The sequence below is a fragment of the Alosa sapidissima genome, chromosome 16 (assembly GCF_018492685.1).
Source record: "Alosa sapidissima isolate fAloSap1 chromosome 16, fAloSap1.pri, whole genome shotgun sequence".
NCBI lineage: Eukaryota > Metazoa > Chordata > Actinopteri > Clupeiformes > Clupeidae > Alosa > Alosa sapidissima.
The window spans coordinates 24,981,702-25,006,548 of record NC_055972.1 but is presented as its reverse complement, the minus strand read 5'-3'; the positions used below and the strand labels follow the sequence as shown (position 1 = coordinate 25,006,548).

The 24,847-nt window shown below is 45.1% G+C and overlaps 1 protein-coding gene across 1 annotated transcript; it reads left to right on the top strand.

Annotated features, from left to right (window-relative positions):
* Positions 1–11,435: 11,435 nt before the first annotated feature.
* Positions 11,436–23,937, top strand: paox (polyamine oxidase). Its single transcript, XM_042065926.1, has 7 exons — positions 11,436–11,813; positions 18,356–18,848; positions 19,041–19,240; positions 19,538–19,793; positions 20,100–20,212; positions 20,542–20,696; positions 23,317–23,937. Exons 1-7 carry the CDS (start codon positions 11,654–11,656, stop codon positions 23,473–23,475), a joined length of 1,536 nt encoding a protein of 511 aa, XP_041921860.1. The 5' UTR covers positions 11,436–11,653; the 3' UTR covers positions 23,476–23,937.
* Positions 23,938–24,847: the final 910 nt, after the last annotated feature.

The window sequence follows — 24,847 nt, the reverse complement described above, 5'->3', positions numbered from 1 at the left end:
TTGACTGGTTCAGATCTTGCTTTACAAATGAAATGTCGGATCCCGAGGCAAGAGCATTTCTAGATTGGTCTGGAATGTTTAGCTGAGCATTGTGGTAGAAGGAGAATACTCCAATGTACCATTGATTGTTCTGTACATTTATTGTTACAATGTCACAGCCCACCACTACAAACAGCAATGTAGCCAAACGTCAAAATAACAAAGGTCCAATGCAAAGAGGACACAAGCTAGTGTGGTCTTGTGATATGGGCTCTTAAAATAGCCCTGTTGAGTTGATGTCTCCCCTGCGTCGAGTACAGAAAGTGTTGACCGGGCATTTCTGTGCCTCGATGGCGGGTAGCAGGTCATGTGACAAGCTGAGTGAGGCGCTCTTTTCTTGTGGTCCCACGCTACTTTGCTGCAGCGTATTGTTGCCTTTGTTTGCACGTAGAGACACAATCATGGGCCACTTCCTGCGACTGCTGGACGAGGGTCAGATGAGCTTGTGCTGTTGTACTGGTGACCAGCCGCTGAATCCCTTTCCCACGGATACGACCAGGAGCCCGCAGACGAAACTGCCCACTCTCTCTTTTAATGTCTTTTAATTATTCTACTTTATATACTATTTTAACTATTGTTCTTTATGCTTTTATTTACTACCTCAACACATTCACTCCTACAGACATCAACCCCCCCCCCCCCCCCTTACAGGCTACATGAACACACACACGCTCCAATACCTCAATACACACCCTCACATACAACAACAACAACAACAATAATAATAATAATAAGCCTTATTTGTATAGCACCTTTCATACACAGAATGCAGCTCAAAGTGCTTTACATTTGGAGCATTTAACACAAGAATATAGAAAATAATAATAATAATACATTTTGAGGCTAACACAGCAAATTGTTGCAGTAGTATACAGATTACTGGTAAACTGGCAGCCATAACCCTTAACCCCCTACAAGCACGCATATGGCAACAGTGGCCAGGGGAAACTCCCATATTCCTGGAAGAAACCTTGAGCAGAACCCGACTTAATAGGGGGAGCCCATCTGCTTCTGGCTAGCTGCAGCTCTAATAACAGCAGTCGAATGTAAAATAATCTGACAAGTATAGTCTACAAGATAAAATGAGTTAACTAAAAGCTCTTATATAGAGGTATGTTAAAAGATATTCACTGAACTTTCCTGTTTGATGTACAGAGGCAGGGTGTTTCATAGCTTTGGTGCATAAATGGATAAAAGTAGCTTCTCCACTCTTGTGGAGCACTTTGGGTACAATTAAAATATTAGAACTGGTAGATCTTGGAAGTTTCCTTTGCCGTTGATAAGATATTAAACAACACACCTTTAGCTCAACACACTCACGCTCCTACAACACACTTTTACCACAACACACATACCCTCCTATACACAAACACAACTTACTTTACCTCAATACATATTGTACACCCTCCTACATACATCAACAAACTTTTACCTCAACACACAAATTTAAAGACCCATCTATTTTATTTGGTCTTTAATGTCCATTAATTCTCCCCTTGTTTGTTTATTTGTCTTATTTCTATTTCTTTTCAGCATTATATTAACTGCCATCTTTAACTTTTGCTCTAGGCCTATAGTAGTAGTAGTTTTAGTAACCGTATCTTCTTTTATCTATAATCATATTCAGTTTTATCATTTCATTACTATTATTTATATTTTGTTTTTATTACTGTTTTCATTTTATTTCTGTGAGCACCTTGGGTCAACTGCACTGCATTTAAGTGTGCTATATAAATAAATGTGACTTGACTTGACACACACCCTCCTATACACAAACACACATGCTATGATAGCTCAACACACACACCATTCTACGTACATTGCACCTTTATCGCAACACTCAACCTAATACATACACTAACAATGCTATTTCCAGCACCACTCACAATAACCATTCTATACCACAGGACAGGCAGGCTTCTATACTAAATCCTCATTTGATTTGACTCACAATATAATGTAGGCTATCCCACATTAACACCACCTTCACCTGATATCTGAACTCTGCATCTCTTACTTCATAATGGCTTCAAAGCTCCTAATCACAACAGAAATCATGTAGCCTAGGTCTACCCCACAAACACATCTCCCTGCCGGCATGTTCATTCTTTGTGTTGTAGGCCTACATAGACTATTATAAAAGATAATGAATTTTCAAACCTGTACCAAAACACATTTTTATTCATACATCGAGTCTGCCTCAAAATACAACAGAGAAATCATGAACTCAAAATGTCATTGTGGGGGAAAAAAAAACAATGACTGCGTAACAGTGCAAATCAGACCTTTCAGAATAATGATAATAGCCTAACGCTAATAACAAGCCTTGCCAAAATTATGGGTCATTAAGTAAGAATACAAAATAATTGTTAGATTAAGTAGATTATGTTAAAACGACATCGGACATTAGGCCGAATTTCCGACGTATTTTTTTGCACACATGACACGACCAATTAATCACTGCTGGCTCTGCCTGCTGCGCTGCCTGACATTCAAGATAGATAGATAGATAGATAGATACTTTATTGATCCTCAAGGGGAAATTCAAGGGTCTCAGTAGCATACAGACATAACACACAACATGCACTTACAACAGAAATGGTAAACATTAGTATAGTATAAACATATAACTAAACTCCACTGTACAATAAAGACAGTAGAAGATAAGATAAGAAACTAACAAAACTAAACACTAAATACACTATATAAGTTAAATTAAGAAAGTCCAATGTGCTTGAGGGTGATCAAGCATAAGACGCTTGTAGTGACAGGGCCAGGACTGGTGAGGTGCTAAAGGGAGTGAGTGTCATGGTGAAGGTGCAAACAGTAGTCCAACCATAGTCCTTAGTTGTGTGTGCCTGGCAAGGTGCTCAAGAGTGTGGGTGTCATGGTGAAGGTGCAAAAAGTAGTCCAACATTAGTCCAACAGTGCAACAGTAAGGTCTAGAGACCAGCATAAATAATATAGACAAATAGGAGAGTAAAGTGTAATGTAGACAAGGTAAAATAAAAAACTATTTCAGTGCAAGAACAGGTTGAGGTAACAGTGTAGCAGTAAAACAGTAGTGAAAACATTAGGCTGTGTACAATAGTAAAACAGTAGTAAAACAGTAGTAAGCAGTAGTGGGCAGTCAGTACTCAAAAAACATGGACATGGAGAGGGTGGAGAGGCAGACAGACTAAGCAGAGAAGTCTATCTCTCCTCTTCCCTTTAGTGAGGCATTGAACAGTTCAATGGCCCTAGGAACAAATGACTTCCTCAGCCTTTCAGTTGTGCATGGCAGTGAGCGAAGTCTCCAGCTGATCAAGCTCTTTTGGTTTTTGATAGTGCTGTAGAGCAGATGACATTCATTGTCCAAGATGTTGATCAGTTTGTTTAGGGTCCTCTTGTCAGATATTGAAGTGATGCACTCCAGTTCAGCTCCCACTACAGAGCCAGCCTTCCTTACCAGCCTGTCAAGTCGCCCAGCATCCTTCTTCTTTGTGCTTCCTCCCCAGCATACCACTGCATAGAAGAGGGCGCTGGCCACAACAGACTGATAGAACATCCTGAGGAGCTTGCTGCACACATTGAAGGACCGCAGCCTCCTCAGGAAGTACAGCCTGCTCTGTCCTTTCTTGTAGAGTGCATCAGTGTTGGCTGACCAGTCCAGTTTATTGTCCAGGTGGAGACCCAGATACTTGTAGGTGCACCACCTCCACATTGACCCCATCAATGGAGACTGGTAGCAAAGCGGGCTTAGACCTGCGGAAATCCACCACCATCTCCAATGGTCTTTGAAGTGTTAAGTTGAAGGTGATTGAGAGGCCGTTTACACGACACCGCCGGGTGGATTTTCTCTTACCGCTCTCACACCTTTAACGACTCCGGCAAGAAAAAACCTCGCTTTCAATTCGGTTTTCAATTCAACTGTTAAACTAATAAAGTTCATTTTCAAGGTATGTGACTGCTATGTTAAATTTCAAATGCTTAGCCTACGCATTGCATTAGGTCTGAGCACCACTGGAGAAAACAATAACAAGTAACATGCAGTAAGCTAATGTTTAACTAAGTTAAGCTAACGTGTGCTTCTAACTTAGCTACTAAGGGCTGATAGGCTACAGCCATCATGACCACATTCTACCGAGGCACCATTGAGAGCATCCTCTCCAGCTGTATCGCTGTGTGGGGCGGAAGCTGCACTGAATACAACAGGAAAGCCCTGCAGCGCATAGTGAACACAGCTGGAAGGATTATTGGTGCTTCACTCCCCTCTCTGAAGGACATTTACACCACCCACCTCACCCGCAAGGCGACCAAAATTGTGAGTGATGCAAGTCACCCCGCTCACAATCTGTTTGATCTACTGCCCTCTGGGAAGAGGTACAGAAGCCTGCGCTCCCGCACTACCAGACTCACCAACAGCTTCATACACCAAGCTGTAAGGATGCTGAACTCTCTCCCTCCTCTCCCCCTCCACCCTCAGCTACATAACATCCTGGACATTGGACCCACAATGGCCGCCTGCACTACTCCACTTGCACACTTGTACACTTTACAACTTGTTGTTGTTGTCCTGAAAACACAACACTTTGTGCTGCTCTTACATAACTTGCACCACTATGCCACTTTCTTTCTTACTTAGGTCAAACAGAACTACCCAAGCCTTTTATTGGCCTGACTTTGCACTAGTATTTTATTGACTGTCTATGCACAATTTCAACCAAATTTTGCTGCTCTTATTTTTTTCATTATTATATGTGCCCTCTTATTTACTTATTTACTTACTTTTTTGTTTACTTGAATGTTATGTTTGTCTGTGGACTTAAATTGGTAAAATATGTCTTGTCTTCACCGTATAGTGAGAAACGTAATTTCGATCTCTTTGTATGTCTGGAACATGTGAAGAAATTGACAATAAAGCTGACTTTGACTTTGACTTTTGACATTGTGCACATAAATCATGACAGGGGAAAGAAAAACATTTTAATATGATAAATAAATGGTTTGGTTTGTTTTGACAAAGCAACATGTCAGGTCGAGTGCCGTGGCTGAGTTGAGAGGTGGGGCTATGTCGTCATAAAGTTGCCGGCTTCGCACCTACAGGCGTCTACACGGCGAAAGTTAGCCGGCGGTTTCAAAAGTTCCCACTTTGGAAGCCGGTTTCAAAAGCTGACGGTTTCAGTCTCCTAAACTGCCAGCGTCGTGTACATGCAAGGCGTAACCGTTAACAAAACCTCACCTCATCATCAGAAAACTTCTGCATGTGGCATGACTCGGTGTTGTAGCGGAAGTCAGATGTGTACAGGGTGAACAGGACTGGAGAGAGCACAGTTCCCTGTGGCGCTCCGGTGCTGCTGATCACAGTGTCAGAGAGGCAGTTCTTCAGTCTGACGAACTGTGGTCGCTCGGTCAGGTAATCTGTAATCCAGGTTACCAGGTGAGCGTCCACACCCATCTGCAAGAGCTTGTCTCCCAGTCTGAGGGGTTGGATGGTGTTAAAAGCACTTGAGAAATCAAAGAACATGATTCTCACAGCACTTTTCCCCTTGTCTAGGTGAGAATGTGTCCTGTGTAGAAGATAAGTGATGGCATCGTCCACGCCCACTTTCTCCTGGTATGCAAACTGTAACGGGTCTAGTGCATGGCGTACCTGGGGTCTGAGCACCTAAGACCAGTCGCTCCATTGGTTTTCATCACATGTGATGTTAGAGCGACAGGCCTGAAGTCATTAAGCTCGCTGGGGTGTGGTTTCTTGGGAACGGGGGGTGAGACATGATGTCTTCCACAGTGTTGGAACTTGTCCGAGACGTAGACTCCAGTTGAAGATGTGCTTCAGTGGCTCCCCCAGTTCAGCAGCACAGGCCTTGAGCAGCCTTGGACACAGTCTGTCAGGCCCGGCTGCCTTACGAGGATGGAGTTTCCTTAAGAGATAACTTACTTGGTCCGCTGAAATGATGGGGGGGATGAGGGGAGTGGAGGGTGAGGAGGAGGAGGGGTGCTTCTGTGAGGGTTGTCGTGTGGCTAGAGACTGATGGCCATTGGCTGAAGCCATTGTTGTCGCACTGCTCGTGGTCACCATGTGGGGGAGAGGTGCGATAGCCTGATCAGCAGTGATGATGGAGGGGGGGAAGGGAGGGGAGGGGGGCAGCATCTGAGGTCTGTGTGTCTGATGGCTGTTGATATGTCAATGTCCTCGGCTTCGCGGCTGCTGCAACTTGCGCTCTCTTCATCTAGGCCTACTCTATAAAACAGAAACACCAAACTCTCTTCTACGTACACACTTTGCAGAATGCTTTCATCTCGTCGCTTAAGGCTTTGTCAATCCACAGGTACCTCCCCACCCACTCCTCCCGGTACCTTTTTTTATTGGAGTCTATGAATGTACTGAGCTGTACTGACACACTGACAATTCTGGCACATAACTGGCAATTCTGTTATGTGTATAATTCTTCTAATAAACGTTGTACATTTTTGAAACATGGAACATTGACTGGTTGTGGGTGTATTATTCTAGAGTAGAGCTAAAGCCTACCCCTCACCACTCCTGTGAACAGATGGACTTCAGCAGGACAGGTCACATATTTTGATAGGCTACTGTCAAATTATGTCACTGTAACTGCAGAAAAAAATGCTGTGGAGGTCACTAACTGCCTCCTTAAGTTTGTATCAGTTTGAGGTGCCAAAAAGTATATTAACAGACAATGACAAGGAGTTTGTCAATAATGTAAATAAAGTGTTTGCTTATGTCAATGACAATGTACAATATCAGTCCATTTCTGCAGAGTTATAGTGGGGTAACATAATTTGACAGTAGCCTATCAACATATGTGGAAATTAGCTAAAATCAGTGCATATTCGCGCCTAATTATAGAACGTCAAAAAAGAAACAAAGTAGCCGGGGCTGCATCCAGACACTTAGCTGCCGTCGGGGGCTGCATGCAGTCGACTCAACCTCTCTACGGACAGTTTTTAATGTTTATCAGAAAATAACTACTCAGTATTCTGATTGAGTATAATGTTCGGGACAATTAGGGCCAGATTCGGGATTCGGGATAAACGCTTAGATTTCGGGACTGTCCCGAATTGCTCAGGACGTCTGGTCACCCTAAACGAGAGGCACGTAAGCCTACTACTGATTCGAGTTGTAAGATAGACAGTGCCCTCTGCTGGTAGGCTACTCTACTCTGTTAAAAGACCAAGCATAATATTTTTTTCTTAACTCACGCAGTGAGTTACTGAGTGAGTCAGCTTTAGTAGGCTGTTACTCACTTCACAGCAATATGTGTCACGTGAAGATTTTCTCTTCACACAGGAGTCAGGACAAAGCAACAGCAAAGAGTCTTTGACAACAGTATGGTAAAGGTAAATATTTTCATCCAAGCAGAGTGCGAATTACCCCACCATAATGGGTACTGCTCCTTCACTTCTTCTATGACCAATGACCATCATGGTCCACTACCATATCAATCCCCATCGTGATCGCCAAGTGCAACATGTGTTGTGCAACACACATACAAGGTCTAAACATGCGACAAACTGATAATCAGTAGGCTACAGAATACCTCATTGTTATTATATAGGCTATCCAAAAGAGAACTGTTTGATCAACTCTCAAAAGTTAGAAGTTGAAATAGGATACCATTCTGTATAGTAAAAGTAGCCTAATACCTTTACAAAAAGCCACCTTTACAAGAGCTATGAAAGAACCAAACACGTTAATACATGAGGTTGCAAAATAGCACATTTTCAACAAGCTAGACGTCTGCTAGCAACTTACATTTACCCATGCACGTCAGCAGAATTTAGCCTACTGGAGGAATTTATCTAGCGTTTTGTCATTCAAACAGAGCCCGTCTACGGAGAGCCTTGCCACTCTGTATTAAGTCCCATTGTATCGAATTTTGGATGCAATTCCACCAGAGTTCCACTGGGGGCGATCGCCATGAGTGCAGAATAAATGGGAGTCAATGGAGCTAGACGGCTAAATTTGTCTCTTTCACCTGATTGTCGTTGACAAATCTCAGATTTGATTGTAGTTTGTATAACTTCAACATGGGTTATAGGTCAAAAGTTGAATGAACGAGTACTTATGTCCTTTTGATTTCTTACAGGTTGGGTCGTTGTTGCACATAACACGCTAGCATTGTGCTAATGAATGACGTCATTAACACATTTGAAAGGCTTTTTAGAACAATTAAGTGACTTTAAAAAATATAATACTCAACCAAGTGTATTTTCTTTGCCTCCCTTTTCGAATACAATACTCAAATTACTTTAAAAAAAAATATATCCCGAGAAAAGTGGATTTTGAGGGGTACAGCTCCATAGACCAGGGGTCCCCAACCTTTTATGTACCATGGACCGGTTTGATTCCTATTTTATTTTCACGGACCGGCGTGGGGGGGGGGTTCGGGGGTTCCATGTTCCATATGTGTTGTGCATGCATTACTTGAAAAGAACTAGCTCCAGTTATGTATGAACAGTGAAGGTAACGATCTCTTGTGAAAAATGTGAACTTGAAGAAGTGAAAATTGAACAATATGAACTATGAATATTGAACAACTTGAAGCTACATCTATAAGTGTGAACATGCTTAACAAAATATGGGAACAAAACATGGGAACTAAACGTGCATTACGAATATAATCAGTGGGAGCCCTGCTTGGTTCCCTGCAACAAGAAGCTTCCATATGGGGGTGATGGAAGACAGTGACACCCTCAGTGTGTTTGAAATGTCCAGTCGATTGCGCAATTTGGTCTTAGTTGCAGTCATTGCCAAAAACCCGGCCTCGCATAGATACGTGGTGGGAAACGTTTTCAGCGCTTTTACGGCTATCTCGGGATATTCTGCTTTGGTTTTGATCCAAAAACCCGCCAGAGAGGTTTCCTTATACACACTCTTAAGACCACCATCATTTGCAATTTCGATCAACTGCTCTTCCTCCTGCAGTTTAGCTTCGTGTGACACTACCGTTCGCCAAGAACTGATCAAGTGAAGTGAGCTGACCTGAGGCTGTGCAGCGCTGAAGGCAATATGTAAAAGTGTTGAAGGCGGGACAGACAGACGTAAGAAAATAGACCTTGCAAAATGCAAACATGCGTGCAATCAAACAACTGCATATAGGCCTATGCCATGTAAAAACGTGACATTATTGCGAATTAAATTTAGTTTAGTTTGCATGCATTTTTTTTTAAACTCATGTCGTAGGCTACGGCCCAGTTAGGAATGTCCTGCGGCCCGGTGGTTGGGGACCGCTGCCATAGACCATGCATTCTGCACTCGTGGACGAGAGCCCTCATGTGGAACCACAGAAGGAACTGCAACCAGTTCAGAAACCGGAAGTTTTCCGAGAGTGGCAGTTCTCCCCTTATTAGACATTAGGCGTGTTCGACTTTGACTGAGTCTCCAGTAGGGGTTAAGTCATTGAGAGACCTCAGACCCATTAGACCAGCCTCAGACGAGTCCAGGAAGTGACGTCAATTCCGGAAATAAGTACATAATTTACTTTACTCTTTATGGAGAATACAGCTGGAAAAAATGTGTTTTCTTTTACAGTTCATGGAAAAAATAGTCACATTAGGTAGAAGCTTTTTATTATTGTTCGTAATTCACATTTGTTTATTAAATAATCTATCGCGACTGACTGTCCACGAGATCTGCCAGTCAGCTGGAAGGAGCTTGTGATTCACGCATAGGGACTCACGGCAGATACTGCGCGAAATTTTGGTTTATGGCTATCGTTTAGGTGTCCTTCCTATTCATTAACATGAACATGATGACTGACTAATAAATGACTATGATGTTTAATAAACCATTGTAGGCATACAAGTTATCATTATATCACATCAATTAAGTGTTTTCTGTAGGCTATACTACATGCTTTAGGCTACAGCATATAAATCAACAATAGGCTATCAACACATTTGCAGTATCACTGTTGCAGAAATCACATACAAGAAGGCATCCTCTTGATTGTTTGTACATTTTTGCACATTCCAACATAAGGAAGCAGCATGAGGAAACTTGTCGTTTTTCTGCCTTATTTTCTAACTACTTTTACGAGTCTGCAGTATCACTGAGTACAGCTGTTACAAGCACAAGAGGGTCTGGCGTCCCTTTGTTATGATGCACTTCCTGCGACGCGGTCATTCGTCTCTAAATGACTTAACTCTCTCTGAGTCTGACTTGGTCTGGCTTTCTACGTAAACGTGATCGTGCAGCTCATCCCGGACAGACAGGCTACAGTCTGCCTGACGTGACTCGCGGGAGATATCGCGGAATTTTGTTTGCAATAAATACAGCAGAACTTTCATTCTTACTCATTAAAATGAGCATGATGACTGACGAAATAAATTCTTATGATGTAGTTTAAATAAACCACTGTTGTCATACAGTTAACAGGCCTGCATTGTAGCACATAAATTCAATATCAAGTGTTTCCCCTATATGTGTGTCTATCTATTTAGCCAACAGCAGAAAATAACAGAATATCCAAACGTTTTCAGTAGGCTAGCCTACCATTGTTGCAGAAATCACGTATAAGAAGGTATCCCTTCGATTTCTGTTTATTTTCGCATATTCCAATATAAGGAAGCAGCATGAGACTCTCGTCATAATCGTCATGAGGACATTCCTCCCAAATGGCCCTATCACGTCTTTGCACTGACGTCATGATGGCGTGTTTTAGCTCGTGCAGCTCGTGGAAGGCAACTGTAAGATCTGACTGCAGGCTAAGACTCCCGCGATATTTTAAGGTCATGTGACATGGTGTCACGGTGGTAAGTCCCTCCCCGGCTGACAGAAGTCGGACAGAATTTCTAACCAGCAAGCATTGCGTCCATCCCAGTATGCATTGTGTTCAACCCAGCATGCATCACATCAAGTCAGATCTGCACAGATCTGCCTTAAGTCGAACACGCCTATTCTATGCTATTACTAACTTGGATCAAAGATTGTTAAGGCGAAGCAAGATATTTCATCAGGAGCCACTTCCGGGAACTCGGATCGCACGGGGGGTGGGGGGGGGGGTCAAAATCCCCCTTTATGCAGAGCAGAGGCAGTGACTGCTCCATTGAAGTCTATGGGCATAGCTCAGAATTTTACCACATATGCTAAGGTCTTGGTTCTATAGAGTTAAGAATGTGAATTTTGGGCATGTTTTCATGATCCTCAAACCCTTCTGAACATTTCAGGTACATTTTTAGCATTTTTGAGCATTCCAGTCTGGAGAAAATCGACTTTATATCAGGTGTGCTCCGGTTATTTATGCCGTTGCTGTTGGCCGGTTGCAACTTACGCTCATCAATACGTCATCGACACGCCTCTTTATGCAGACAGGATTCGATCCCCATTTCGCGCCCATAGACATGAACTACAACGAAGTAGGCTATCTTGCTCCGCCTTAACAATCTTTGCTTGGATCACGTGATCACACCCGGACTACCGTGTCAACTTTCAATTCCACAAAGTGTCAACGCTGTCGGTAGCCTGTAAAATAATTCAGGTCTAAGAGGATAGGCTCAAAGTAGTCCTACATGCATGTGGCTAACGTTTCGAGTATAGGTTTAACTAAACTGAACTATCACTTTGTCACCCGTCTGCTACGAAAACCGAAGCGTTTTGCGACTTGCAATGGCTCATCTTCCAAGTCTCGACGCTAAAATTGTTATAGTTGGCTGCGGGATCTCCGGGATTGGTGCTGCGCTGAAACTCACAAAGTATGGATTTCAGAATGTCCGTATTGTCGAGGCCACGGGAAGGAGCGGTGGAAGAGTACGAACGGGCAGACTTGGTGAGTTTTGGAGAGAGTTGGTGGCCTATCAGTTACGGTTAACCTGGAGCGGAAGTGGTGGATACAATTTGTGTCCTACTGTTATTTTGACATGTGAATGCACGACTCTAAAGCTTATAAAGTGCACTGATGTAAGGTTCAGCATATGGTCAACTAACAGGCGTCCAGTAGGCTGCCAATGAAATAGCAGCTTGGCAAAACTATCAGACTTAGTGTAATTTAAGGACAAGTTACATTAAGGGCGACCTTTAGACACCAGCGTTGCATCTTTATCTGTATTGGATCATTTTGTCGTTTTACAATGTGCCTAGGCTACTCTGGACTCTGGACGTATTGACTTACGCATCTAGCAACGTTGCTCGCAGCGGTATAGTAGCATCCATCAGGCAAGTCTTATTTAAATAAACTCCTGGTGTATTTACAAACTTTTCAATGCCTCCTTTTATGAGTAAAGAACATACTGTAGAAGTTTCGTACCATTCAGGGCATTATTAGTGGGGTAATTTACGACATACAAGTTGGTACCATTACGACTGCAGAAAGTTTCTGACAGCGCTACTCGACCAGGGTTCGACCAAGGGAAAACAGGTTCTGGGAGGGTGTTTGGCTCGGGGTCATGGTGCAAAGGACTCTAGGGTGAAATTACTCCGAACCATCGCTTTAACTTAGAAACGCTTTACTTATTTGGATAGACAATAGAAATACATCATAGGAGTGATAACATCAAAAAATCTAGACTGGAGTAACTCACTCTGCAACTGGATTATGGACTTCCTTAACAAACCCCAGACTGTCAAATTAGGAAGTCTCTCCTCCACTATCACCCTGAAAACTGGCGCACACAGGGCTGTGTGTTGAGCCCTCTGTTCTACTCCCTTTTCACCCAAGACTGTGCCCCTGTTCAAGTTTGCAGATGACACCACAGTGGTGGGCCTGATCAGAGAGGAGGACGAAACAGCATATAGGGATGAGGTGCACCTAGCTATGTGGTGTAAAAACAATAACCGGGCACTCAACACCCAAAAGACCAAGGAGATCATTGTGGACTTCAGGAGAACCAGGAGCAAGGCACACACCCTCCTCCACATCAGTGGTGCTGGTGGAATGTGTGTCTAGCTTTAAGTTCTTTGGGGTCCACATCACAGAAAATCTTTCTTGGTCTCCCAACTCCTCCAGTCTGGTTAAGACGGCACACATCCATGCCTTCACTTTCTACGGACCCTTAAGAAAGCACACCTATGTCCTAGAAATCTATTAGACTTCTACCGTTGTACCATTGAGAGTATACTCACAAACTGAATCTCTGTATGTTACGGTAACTGCAACGCTGCAGATTACAATGGCACTACAAAGAGTTGTGAAATCTGCCCAAAGGACTATTGACTCCCAACTCCCCTCCATCCACACATATCATAAACACTGTACAAACAAAGCCAAATCCATTGTCAAGGATGCCACTCACCCAAACTATGGTCTTTTCAGTCTACTCCCATCTGGCAGGCCATACAGGAGCCTGCGCTCCCACACCAGCAGGCTCAGGTACAGCTTCTTTCCAGAGGCTGTAACACTGCTGAACCAAAACTACACATCCTGTCTAGCACTTGCACTTTAGCTGTTCACTGTTTATCTGTTTACTTTTTACTTCTGCACTGTTTACCTGTTTACATTGACTGCATTGCACTGTTTACCTGTTTACTTTTACTCCTGCACTGTTTCATCAATGCCCTTGCACTGCTAACGCCCAAAACTACACAGTATACAAGTGCTGGTCATATAATTAGAATATCATCAAAAAGTTGATTTATGTCAGTAATTCCATTCAAAAAGTGAAACTTGTATATTATATTCATTCATTACACACTGATATATTTCAAATTGTTTATTTTGTTAATTTTGATGATTATAACTGACAACTAATGAAAATCCCAAATTGAATATGTCAGAAAATTAGAATATTACTTAAGACCAATACAAAAAAAAGTTTTTTTAGAAATGTTGGCCAACTGAAAAGTATTGTAACGTCGGCGCACAAGACATTGCATAGCGTTCTCCCACGCAGGGCATGCTGGGATGCAGGAGCGAACAGTTGGTGTTTATGTCTGTATTTCTCCTTAGTTTTGAGTGTAATGTTAGCGTCTTTGTTGTAACATGTTTCCCTTTTAGTTCTCCCTCGTGTTTTTGTGTTATTTGTGTCAGAAGCGACTTTCGAACATGGCCTCTGCCCAGCGAGAGAAGCTGGGAATGGAAGACCATACCACTGGGTGGAGGCCCACGCAAGAGGATCCAGAGAGAGCCCTAGTAAGGGCTGCTAAAAAGATCGGGGCCTTCTATATCTACTGCCGACGGAGGAGAGGTGCTATCGTCTGGACCTGCCTGCAGCCATGGGAGATCTAGCCGGAAGAGGGGCCTGAAGAAGCGTTCGCGGAGAAGACGACGCTGGCCTGGGCGCTGACTCCACTGCGAGCCGCGACGCGTGAGCAGAGCCGAGGGAGAGCGGCGAGGAAGAGGTTCCTGGACGGCGGACGGTTGGCAGAGACGCTAGGGGCAGCGAACTCACGACGGTGGGGCAGCTTCGACGGAAAGGCCCTCTGAACAATGAACTTTAAAACTTTTGGGTGCGTGTGAGAGGAACCGTGCTGTGTGGGCGCCCGTTCTAGTTGGCCTGTTGGCCGGCGCCGTTAAAAAAAAAGTTTGTGTGGAGTTCGATAGCATGGCCATCTCGGGGGTCGTGCCTTCGCTGAGGCCGCGAGGGAGTGGAACGGGCCAGGAGCAGAGCAGGACGGCTCTGCGAGGAGGGACGCCGAAGACAGTAGCTGCAGCGGGAGAGCTCAGCGTGGTCCGGTTGCTGCGGAGTCGGTGCCTGTCTGTCCTGGTCGGTGAAACGACGGAGCGGAGTGGCGTTGGTGCAGCTTCATCTGACCCCCCTCGAACCCCAGTGCTTGGTATAGTGTCGACGGTTGAAAAGGCCACCTAGGGCCCCGCCAGGAGAGGAGGAGTGCCGCGGTGACACGCCGCGGAAAGTGCAGCCTGAGGGCGGCTGCTGAGAGGGAGCTGGTGACGAGCGGGGACGGCCACGTGGCTGCTAGCACGCCCGCACTGGATTGCTAGCAGCGTGGCGCCCCGTTGAGTGAGCTCCTGTGGCGTGCACCCCATGTGAGTTGGCGGTACTGTCGCACTGGACTGAGTGGCGGGCGGGACGACGTCAGCATGTGGCTACCTCGTGGTCATTGCCGAGGACGGCAATGGCTTGTTGGGGGAGCTGTGTAACGTCGGCGCACAAGACATTGCATAGTGTTCTCCCACGCAGGGCATGCTGGGATGCGGGAGCGAACAGTTGGGGTTTATGTCTGTATTTCTCCTTAGTTTTGAGTGTAATGTTAGCGTCTTTGTTGTAACATGTTTCCCTTTTAGTTCTCCCTCGTGTGTGATCCTTTTTGTGTGGGGGGGCTGCGTCCACCCCCTGTATGTGTAGCGTGTGTGTGTACTTGACCTGCCCCGTGTGTATTGTGTTCTATGTCTGTGTCCCTGCTCTCGTTCTCAGCTAATAAACCTTTTGATTGGACAACTGTGTGTGTCGCTATCAAATCGTTACAGTATGAACATGAAAAGTATGAGCATGTACAGCACTCAATACTCAGTTGGGGCTCCTTTTGCCTGAATTACCGCAGCAATGCGGCGTGGCATGGAGTCGATCAGTCTGTGGCACTGCTCAGGTGTTATGAGAGCTCAGGATGCTCCGATAGTGGCCTTCAGCTCTTCTGCATTGTTGGGTCTGGCTTATCGCACCTTCCTCTTCACAATACCCCATATGGGGTTATGGGGTTAAGGTCAGGCGAGTTTGCTGGCCAATTAAGAACAGGGATACCATGGTCCTTAAACCAGGTACTGGTAGCTTTGCCACTGTGTTCAGGTGGCAAGTCCTGTTGTAAAATGAAATCTGCATCTCCATAAAGTTGGTCAGCAGCAGGAAGCATGAAGTGCTCTAAAACTAGACGGCTGACAGCTGCGTTGACCCTGGACCTCAGAAAACACAGTGGACCAACACCAGCAGATGACATGGCACCCCAAACCATCACTGGCTGTGGAAACTTCCTCCAGACTCTGGGACCTTGATTTCCAAAGGAAATGCAAAATTTACTTTCATCAGAGAACATAACTTTGGATCATTCAGCAGCAGTCCAGTCGATTTTGTCTTTAGCACAGGCGAGACGCTTCTGACGCCGTCTCTTGTTCAAGAATGCGACGGCTGAAACCCATGTCTTGCATGTCTGTGCGTGGTGGTTCTTGAAGCACTGACTCCTGCTGCAGTCCACTCTTTGTGAATCTCCCCCACATTTTTGAATAGGTTTTGTTTCACAAACCTCTCCAGGGTGCGGTTATCCCTATTGCTTGTACACTTTTTTTCTACCACATCTTTTCCTTCCTTATGCCTCTCTATTAATGTGATTGGTCACAGAGCTCTGTGAACAGCCAGCCTCTTTAGCAATGACCTTTTGTGTCTTGCCCTCCTTTGTGGGGCAGCCGTGGCCTACTGGTTAGCGCTTTGGACTTGTAACCGGAAGGTTGCCGGTTCGAACCCCGACAAGTAGGCACGGCTGAAGTGCCCTTGAGCAAGGCACCTAACCCCTCACTGCTCCCCGAGCGCCGCTGTTGTTGCAGGCAGCTCACTGCGCCGGGATTAGTGTGTGCTTCACCTCACTGTGTGTTCACTGTGTGCCGAGTGTGTTTCACTAATTCACGAATTGGGATAAATGCAGAGACCAAATTTCCCTCACGGGATCAAGAGTATATATACTTATACTTATACTTGTGCAAGGTGTCAATGGTCGTCTTTTGAACAACTGTCAAGTCAGCAGTCTTCCCCATGATTGTGTAGCCTACAGAACTAGACTGAGAGACCATTTAAAGGCCTTTAGAAGTGTTTTGTGTTAATTAGCTGATTACAGTGTGGCACCAGGTGTCTTCAATATTGAACCGTTTCACATTCTAATTGTCTGATATACTGAATTATGGGTTTTCATTAGTTGTCAGTTATAATCATCAAAATTAAAAGAAATAAACACTTGAAATATATCAGTCTATGTGGAATGAATGCATACATTATACAAGTTTCACCTTTTGACTGGAATTACTGAAATAAATCAACTTTTTCATGACATTCTAATTATATGACCAGCACCTGTATATTTTTATATTCAGTAACCTGCCTATAAACCTGTGCAATATACATACATATATAATACATTTTAGCAGATGCGTAGCAACAACCTAAATCGAATTATTAGCCTACTCACTGTGTCGTATAGGCTATGAAAACTATTTTAAAACACACAGGCTGTAGTTCCTACCTGTAATCCATGACAACAGCGTTGGCATCATGTAGCCTAAGCTATGTCTTGGTCAGGCTGCCAGAAGAGGCAAAAGCCAAATATCCAACAACCCTGTCTGTCCCCTACTAATAGATAGTGTTAAAGGAAAGTTTCTGATAATAGCAGTTGACAGCAATTGCAGAATGTTGAAATGTCTGGTGGCTCGAACCACAATACACCTGAGGGATGTGCGCTTCTATCAGTAAGTTTAATTTGCATTGTCTTAATTTCGTCTGCCTGCAAATGTAGGTTTAACAAGCTGCAAAAACAAGCTGGGAGCAGCAAAAATCCCAGCTATCCACAAGTTTGTTATGTCCCATGTCTAATTACACTCACTTTCATTAGGATAGCCTACATATTGTGCACTTAATAGCCTAATACAGACTGTCCAAATAGCATTTAGGGATAATTATTTGTGTAGCTTAAAGTGAATCCTTACTCACATTGGTGATTCACATTGTTTATTATCACATATGAACATCAACTTATAGCCTAGGACTTCGAGACACGGGGCAAACTTCTACCACCATACCAACCAATGAAATACATTTTAAGTTAAAACATACAGCACGTTTTAACTTAGAATTGTCACATACAGCAAACATCACCTCACCATCCGCTAGCTGCCTGCTGATTGAACAACATGTTACAATGCAAAAATGCTGTTTTCCCCTGATGAAAGTGAAACCGGAGTTTTCTCACAAACCAGACCGCATGGAAATATGTGCATTTTTCCTATGTGTAAACGGGGTCTTAGAAGCCATCTGTCGAGCTTCTAGCCACAGTACAGCATGTTTGTTGCAAACAAAATCAACGGATGCGTGCTCAGATGACGTGATGGACAGATGAGCAACAGTGCCTTGTCTATCATTGTACAAAACCCAATTTGATTGGTCCAAACAGCTCTGGTTTGGGCATAGTTGCTCCACAACAGAATAAGTCCAAACCGAACTTCCCGACCTCAAATGTTGTGGACGGGGCTAAGTTCAGCTGGCATCTAGGCTAGGCGTTTGACGGAGTTCTGCCATAGCTTGACCTCAAGCAAAATTATATAACGATAGCATCCCAGTATTGTGTCATGTCTGTAATGATAACTGGTGTTCCAGTGTTGTGTTGTGGGTGTATTGGTACGGGTGGTCCTGTATCATGCTATCAGGCTTTGTCTGTGTCTAGGTAGCAACATTGTGGAGATCGGCGCCAACTGGATCCACGGCCCATCTCAGGAGAACCCTGTGTTCCGGCTGGCCTGCCACTACAACCTGCTTGACCCAGAGTCCATGACGGAGGAGAACCAGGCGATGGACGTGGGCGGCCATCCTCCCTTCGTGCCCAGCTTCCTGCGCAGCTCAGGGGGGACTGTGTCGGCGGAGCGTTTGGTGCCTGCCTTGGAGCTTTTCTCCCGGGTGCTGGAGCAAAGCCAGGGCTTCAGCCAGGGAGGGGAGCCCGTGGCCAGTGTGGGGGGGTACGTGAGGGCAGAGCTGCCGCGCCTGGCAGAGGAAGAGTGGCGTGGGGAGGAAGCGGGCACGCGAGACCTGAGGATGGCGCTGGCCACCACCCTGCTGAAGGTGGAGTGCTGTGTGAGTGGAACACACAGCATGGACGAGGTGGGGCTGGGGGCGTTTGGACTCTACCAGACACTGCCTGGACTAGACTGCACCTTCCCCAGGTGAGCATACACACACACACACACACACACACACACACACACACACACACACACACACACACACACACAGATGCACACACACAAAGTGCATCACAAGATCAACTATCTGAACAGGGTTTTCTCTTAGTCATCTTTACATCAACATCATGTATTGTGTATTGTATCCGTGTGTGTGTGTGTGTGTGTCCTCAGGGGCTTTGATGGGCTGATCGACTGCCTCATGAGTGAGCTCCCGAAGGGTGTGGTCTCCTACAACACACCGGTTCGCTGCATCCACTGGTCCGACGGGAGCGGAGCAAGCGACACACACTCTGATACACACCCTGTGCGGGTGGAGTGTGCCAATGGAGAGGTCTTTCCTGCTGACCATGTTATTGTCACTGTTCCACTGGGTATGTACTTGATACACACACACATACACACACACTTGTATTCACTGTAACAACAACAATTCTTCCCCTCTATTCCTATAATCCTCTTCTTCGTCTTTGTATTCATTGTAGTAGTAGTATTATTTATGTTACTTGAAGAAGCACTATGCTACTCTCCTGGTTCCCTGTCTACCCCCTCACCTGCTGCACTCAGTCTGAAGGACGGCCTTCTTAAAATCATGATGATGGCAAAACAATAACTATTAACATACTTATTATTATACTTATTACCTTAGTTATTCTTTTCCCCCTGTGTAGGTTACTTGAAGAAGCACCATGGCACTCTGCTGAGGCCCCCGTTACCACTGCACAAGCTGCACTCAGTGCAGAAGATGGGCTTCGGCACCAACAACAAGATCTTCCTGGAGTTCCAAGAGCCCTTCTGGGAGCCGCAGACCGAGGCCATCTACCTGCTGTGGGAGGACGAGATGCACCTGGCGGACACGGTGCCCAACGTACACACACACTGGGTCCGCAAGCTCTTCGGCTTCACCGTGCTGAAGCCTACCGAGAGGTACACACACACACACACACAGACACACGGTGCCGCCTAACATACACCTGCACTGAGTCTGCAAGCTCTTTAGCTTTACCGTCCTTAAGCCAGCAATGAGGTACACACACACACACACACACACACACACACACACACAGACTGTCCAATGTACGCACACATTGGGTTTGCGAGCTCTACAGCTTTCCCAAGCCTATAGAGGTCCACATGCACAGACCCCACTGTATATGTGTAACTTAAGGATTCCTAAAGTGTTTTTGTCTATATGTGTGTGTGTGTGTGTGTGTGTGTGTGTGTTTCTTACAGGTATGGACATGTTCTTTGTGGCTGGATCGCTGGTCATGAATCTGAACATATGGAATCACTCTCTGAGACAGAAGTTCTGAACACGGTCACACAAGTCCTGCGCAGGTTTACAGGTAACACACACTCACATATGCACACACTGACTGTTTGACTGTATGACTAAGTCTTCAGTTGGTACATTGGTATCTTCAATGTGCCCATTTGGCGCCAAGCGGATACTCAGGGGACAGGGGATACTTTGTCTAAAACCTACGAAACGTGTGCACCTGCATGTGTGTGTGTCTTCATCTGGAAGTGCAGGTGCCCCATTTACCCCATATTTTGCACATTATGGATTAATATTTCTGCTACTGTTGGACACTCCATTTAAGCTAAATTTGGATCTTGTCATGTACTTATCCTACTTGTCAATCCAAATAAAGAATTCAAATGTGTGTATTAGGTATCCCTACGTTGAGTCCCAGTAGGATGCTGCGCTCTCAGTGGTTCCATGATGAATTCACCTGTGGCTCCTACTCTTACCTGGCTACCGGCTGCTCCGCTCGTGACACTCAACACCTGGCAGAACCACTGCCTACAGAACACACACATTCCAGGGTAAGGACACACACACACACACACACAAACACACACAAACACACACGTGACTCGTACTCTTATCTGGCTACCGGCTGCTTTGTCCGAGACATACAACACCTGGCAGGACCACTGCCTATAAAACACACTCAAGGCTAAGAAGACACTGAAACACACACACACACACACTGGGTCCGTAAGCTCTTTCTGCCATACTCAAGCTCGTTTTACAGCACACAAGCCTACGGCGAGGCACACACACACCAGGGTAAGGAGACACAGAACACACACACTCCAGGGTAAGGAGACACAGAACACACACACTCCAGGATAAGGAGACACAGAACACACACACTCCAGGGTAAGGAGACACAGAACACACACACACCAGGATAAGGAGACACAGAACACACACACACCAGGGTAAGGAGAGACACAAACACATACACACACCAGGATAAGGAGACACAGAACACACACACACCAGGGTAAGGAGAGACACAAACACATACACACACACATTGGATCTGTATATTTTTACCATACTCAAGCCTATTGCCACACATGCACACACACAGAGACACTTCACCTGTGGCTTCCACTCTTACCTGGCCTCTGGCTGCTCCGCTCGAGACATACAACACCTGGCAGACACCTTCTAGGGCAGAGGTTCTCAAACTTTCTGGGACAAAGGTACACCAGAAGCACACACACATTATTATTATTATTATTACAGGCTATTACCAGGGGTATTCATTCTCAAATGCCCAAATGCAGAAAACTGCTCCATCCTGCTTCAATGACTACCGCCCTGTGGCACTGACACCCATCATCATGAAGTGCTTTGAGCGGCTTGTCATGTCACATATCAAAGCCATTCTCCCCCCCACCCTGGACCCCTTCCAGTTTGCATACCGAGCCAAGCGGTCTACAGAGGATGCAATCTGCTCTGCCCTCCACCCAGCCCTCACCCACCTGGAAAAAAGAGACTCATATGTGAGATTGCTGTTTATAGACTTCAGTTCTGCATTCAACACCATAATACCACAACAACTCATCTGCAAACTGGACAAACTGGGACTCAGTACCTACCTCTGCAACTGGCTACTGGACTTCCTCTGTCAGAGGCCCCAAGTAGTACGTGTTGGCAACAATACCTCAAGCAGCATCACACTGAGCACAGGGGCCCCCCAAGGCTGCGTGCTCAGTCCGCTGCTCTTCACCCTGCTGACGCATGACTGCACTGCAACCTACAGCAACAATCACATAGTGAAATTTGCTGACGACACAACTCTGGTGGGTCTCATCACCAAGGGCGACGAGACCCAATACAGGTTGGAGGTCGACCATCTGACCACGTGGTGCAGGGACAACAACCTCCTGCTGAACGTCAGCAAGACCAAAGAGATTGTTGTTGACTTCCGGAGAGGTCACACCCAACACCTGCCACTGACCATCGACGGTGCTGTGGTGGAGAGAGCGAGCAGCACCAAATTCCTGGGGGTGCACATCAGCGAAGACCTCTCCTGGACCACCAACACTGCATCACTGGCGAAGAGAGCTCAGCGCCGCCTGTACTTCCTGCGGAAACTCAGGCGAGCAAGTGCTCCACCAGCCATCATGACCACATTCTACCGAGGCACCATTGAGAGCATCCTCTCCAGCTGTATCGCTGTGTGGGGCGGAAGCTGCACTGAATACAACAGGAAAGCCCTGCAGCGCATAGTGAACACAGCTGGAAGGATTATTGGTGCTTCACTCCCCTCCCTGAAGGACATTTACACCACCCACCTCACCCGCAAGGCGACCAAAATTGTGAGTGATGCAAGTCACCCCGCTCACAATCTGTTCGATCTACTGCCCTCTGGGAAGAGGTACAGAAGCCTGCGCTCCCGCACTACCAGACTCACCAACAGCTTCATACACCAAGCTGTAAGGATGCTGAACTCTCTCCCTCCTCTCCCCCCTCCACCCTCAGCTACATAACATCCTGGACATTGGACCCACAATGGCCGCGTGCACTACTCCACTTGCACACTTGCACACTTGTACACTTTACAACTTGTTGTTGTCCTGAAAACACAACACATCTGCTGCTCTTACATAACTTGCACCACTATGTCACTTTCTTTCTTACTTAGGTCAAACAGAACTACCCAAGCCTTTTATTGGCCTGACTTTGCACTAGCATTTTATTGACTGTCTATGCACAATTTAAACCAAATTTTGCTGCTCTTATTTTTTTTTCATTATTATATGTGCCCTCTTATTTACTTACTTTTTTGTTTACTTGAATGTTATGTTTGTCTGTGGACTTAAATTGGTAAAATATGTCTTGTCTTCACCGTGGGATAGAGAGAAACGTAATTTCGATCTCTTTGTATGTCTGGAACATGTGAAGAAATTGACAATAAAGCTGACTTTGACTTTGACTTTGACTTTGACTTTGATATTTGTTTTATACATACAGGTTTTTTGTTGCTAGAGCAGGCAGCTGAAAATGTTGCTTAATCTGACAATTGCAACATATCATACACCTTTGAACACCGTTTGAGAACCACTGCTCTAGGGTAAGGAGACACACATTCACTCATGTCATTTGTGTGTGTGTGTGTGTGTGTGTGTGTGTGTGTGTGTGTAGCCCCTGCAGGTGCTGTTTGCTGGTGAGGCCACTCACGGCTCTTTCTTCTCCACCGTCCACGGAGCTCTGCAGACTGGCTGGAGAGAGGCGGAGAGACTCATCACACACTACTCACACTCCTCCTCTTCATCCCCCTCTCCTCTCTCCTCCAAACTCTAATCCCTCTTCCCTCTGTCACACTCTCCCAGTCTTCTTCTCACCAGCTCTCTCCACTTCTCCAACCTTATCCTCTTTTCTTCACCTTTTGCAATCATCTCCCATCTCCGTTTCTCTCTATCTCTCCTTTTCCTTTTTCATTCTCTTTCACTGCTCTTGCTGTCTCCAACCAGTAGGTGGCAGACTCTCCCTCTGCTGTGCCTCTCTGCTCCTGAGCTCCAAGATCAAAACAGAGCCTTAGCCCTTAGCCATGATGCTCGCTGACCCTGTGTTTTGCCAAAGTCTGTTCGCAAAAGTCTGTTTGTGTAGAATCTCCAGTTATGTTTCAGCTGTTGTCCTAAAAGTCTGGAAGATTGCACTAAAAAGAAATGCACTATCCTCTGCTTTGTACAAATAAATAATATTTGATATAATAATATGTTATGAAAGTATACACATCTGATTTTATATAAAACATTAATGAATAAATGTGTGCATCATGCGCGGGCACGCCTGCCGACACCGGTGAAATGCACCGAAGGTTCACTTAACTTTGGTCACATGACATGGGGATTTTGAACGATGTTTCGAAGCAGTGGTCACATGACATGGCTGTTTTGAACCACGTTTCGAAGCAGTGTTTCGAAACACTTGTGCTTCGAAGCCTCAACACTGATTCAAGATGTCGGTTTCGAAAGTCACACCCCTACTGTTTATCATAGGCTAGCCCAGGGGTTCCCAAACTTTTCCACAATAAGGCCCCCCAAATACTACTAGGTTCTGGCCTTTATGTGTTATTAAACCTATCGACAATACTACGGCAAATGTAAAAATACATTAACCTATTCCTACAGTAATAATTATTTTAGCCACAAGCATTTCGCGATGGAGCATACAGTGTGTAAAAATTGCATTTGGGGCTTTCTGCTATATGAGAGCTATCACTCTACTATTATTCCTAGTCATTATCATGGAAAATATAATGTTCAGATATGCAACAAATTATTATAATGTCATTTATAACAACCTCCCCTCATAGTAATAGGGTATATTTTAATTTTTTTAAATGTATTTATTTATTGCTTTTATTTTTCCTTCCAACTTGCTGAGGCCCCCCTTGCACCCCCTCGCGGCCCCCCAGGGGGCCCCGGCTCCCACTTTGAAAACCACTGGGCTAGCCTACATCACAAAATCTCATACAAAATGAAACCAAACTAGTGAAACAAAGGCGAACACTTTAACAGGGGAAATTAATTGGGCATGAATCATACTGAACGCTATTTTGTCAATGAGCAGAAACACACACGACATTCAAACTATTGATAAGATGTGCACTATGGAAACTGGTCTGTAACTTTGGACGAATAAATGCCATTGACTCGCCATATCCTGACTT

Coding starts and splice junctions, on each gene's coding strand:
- paox (XM_042065926.1), top strand. CDS start 11,654: ATGGCTCATCTTCCAAGTCTCGACGCTAAAATTGTTATAGTTGGCTGC. Junction 19,241..19,537: donor TATTGTCACTGTTCCACTGG/GTATGTACTTGA, acceptor CCCCCTGTGTAG/GTTACTTGAAGAAGCACCAT. Junction 20,213..20,541: donor AGTCCTGCGCAGGTTTACAG/GTAACACACACT, acceptor TGTGTGTATTAG/GTATCCCTACGTTGAGTCCC.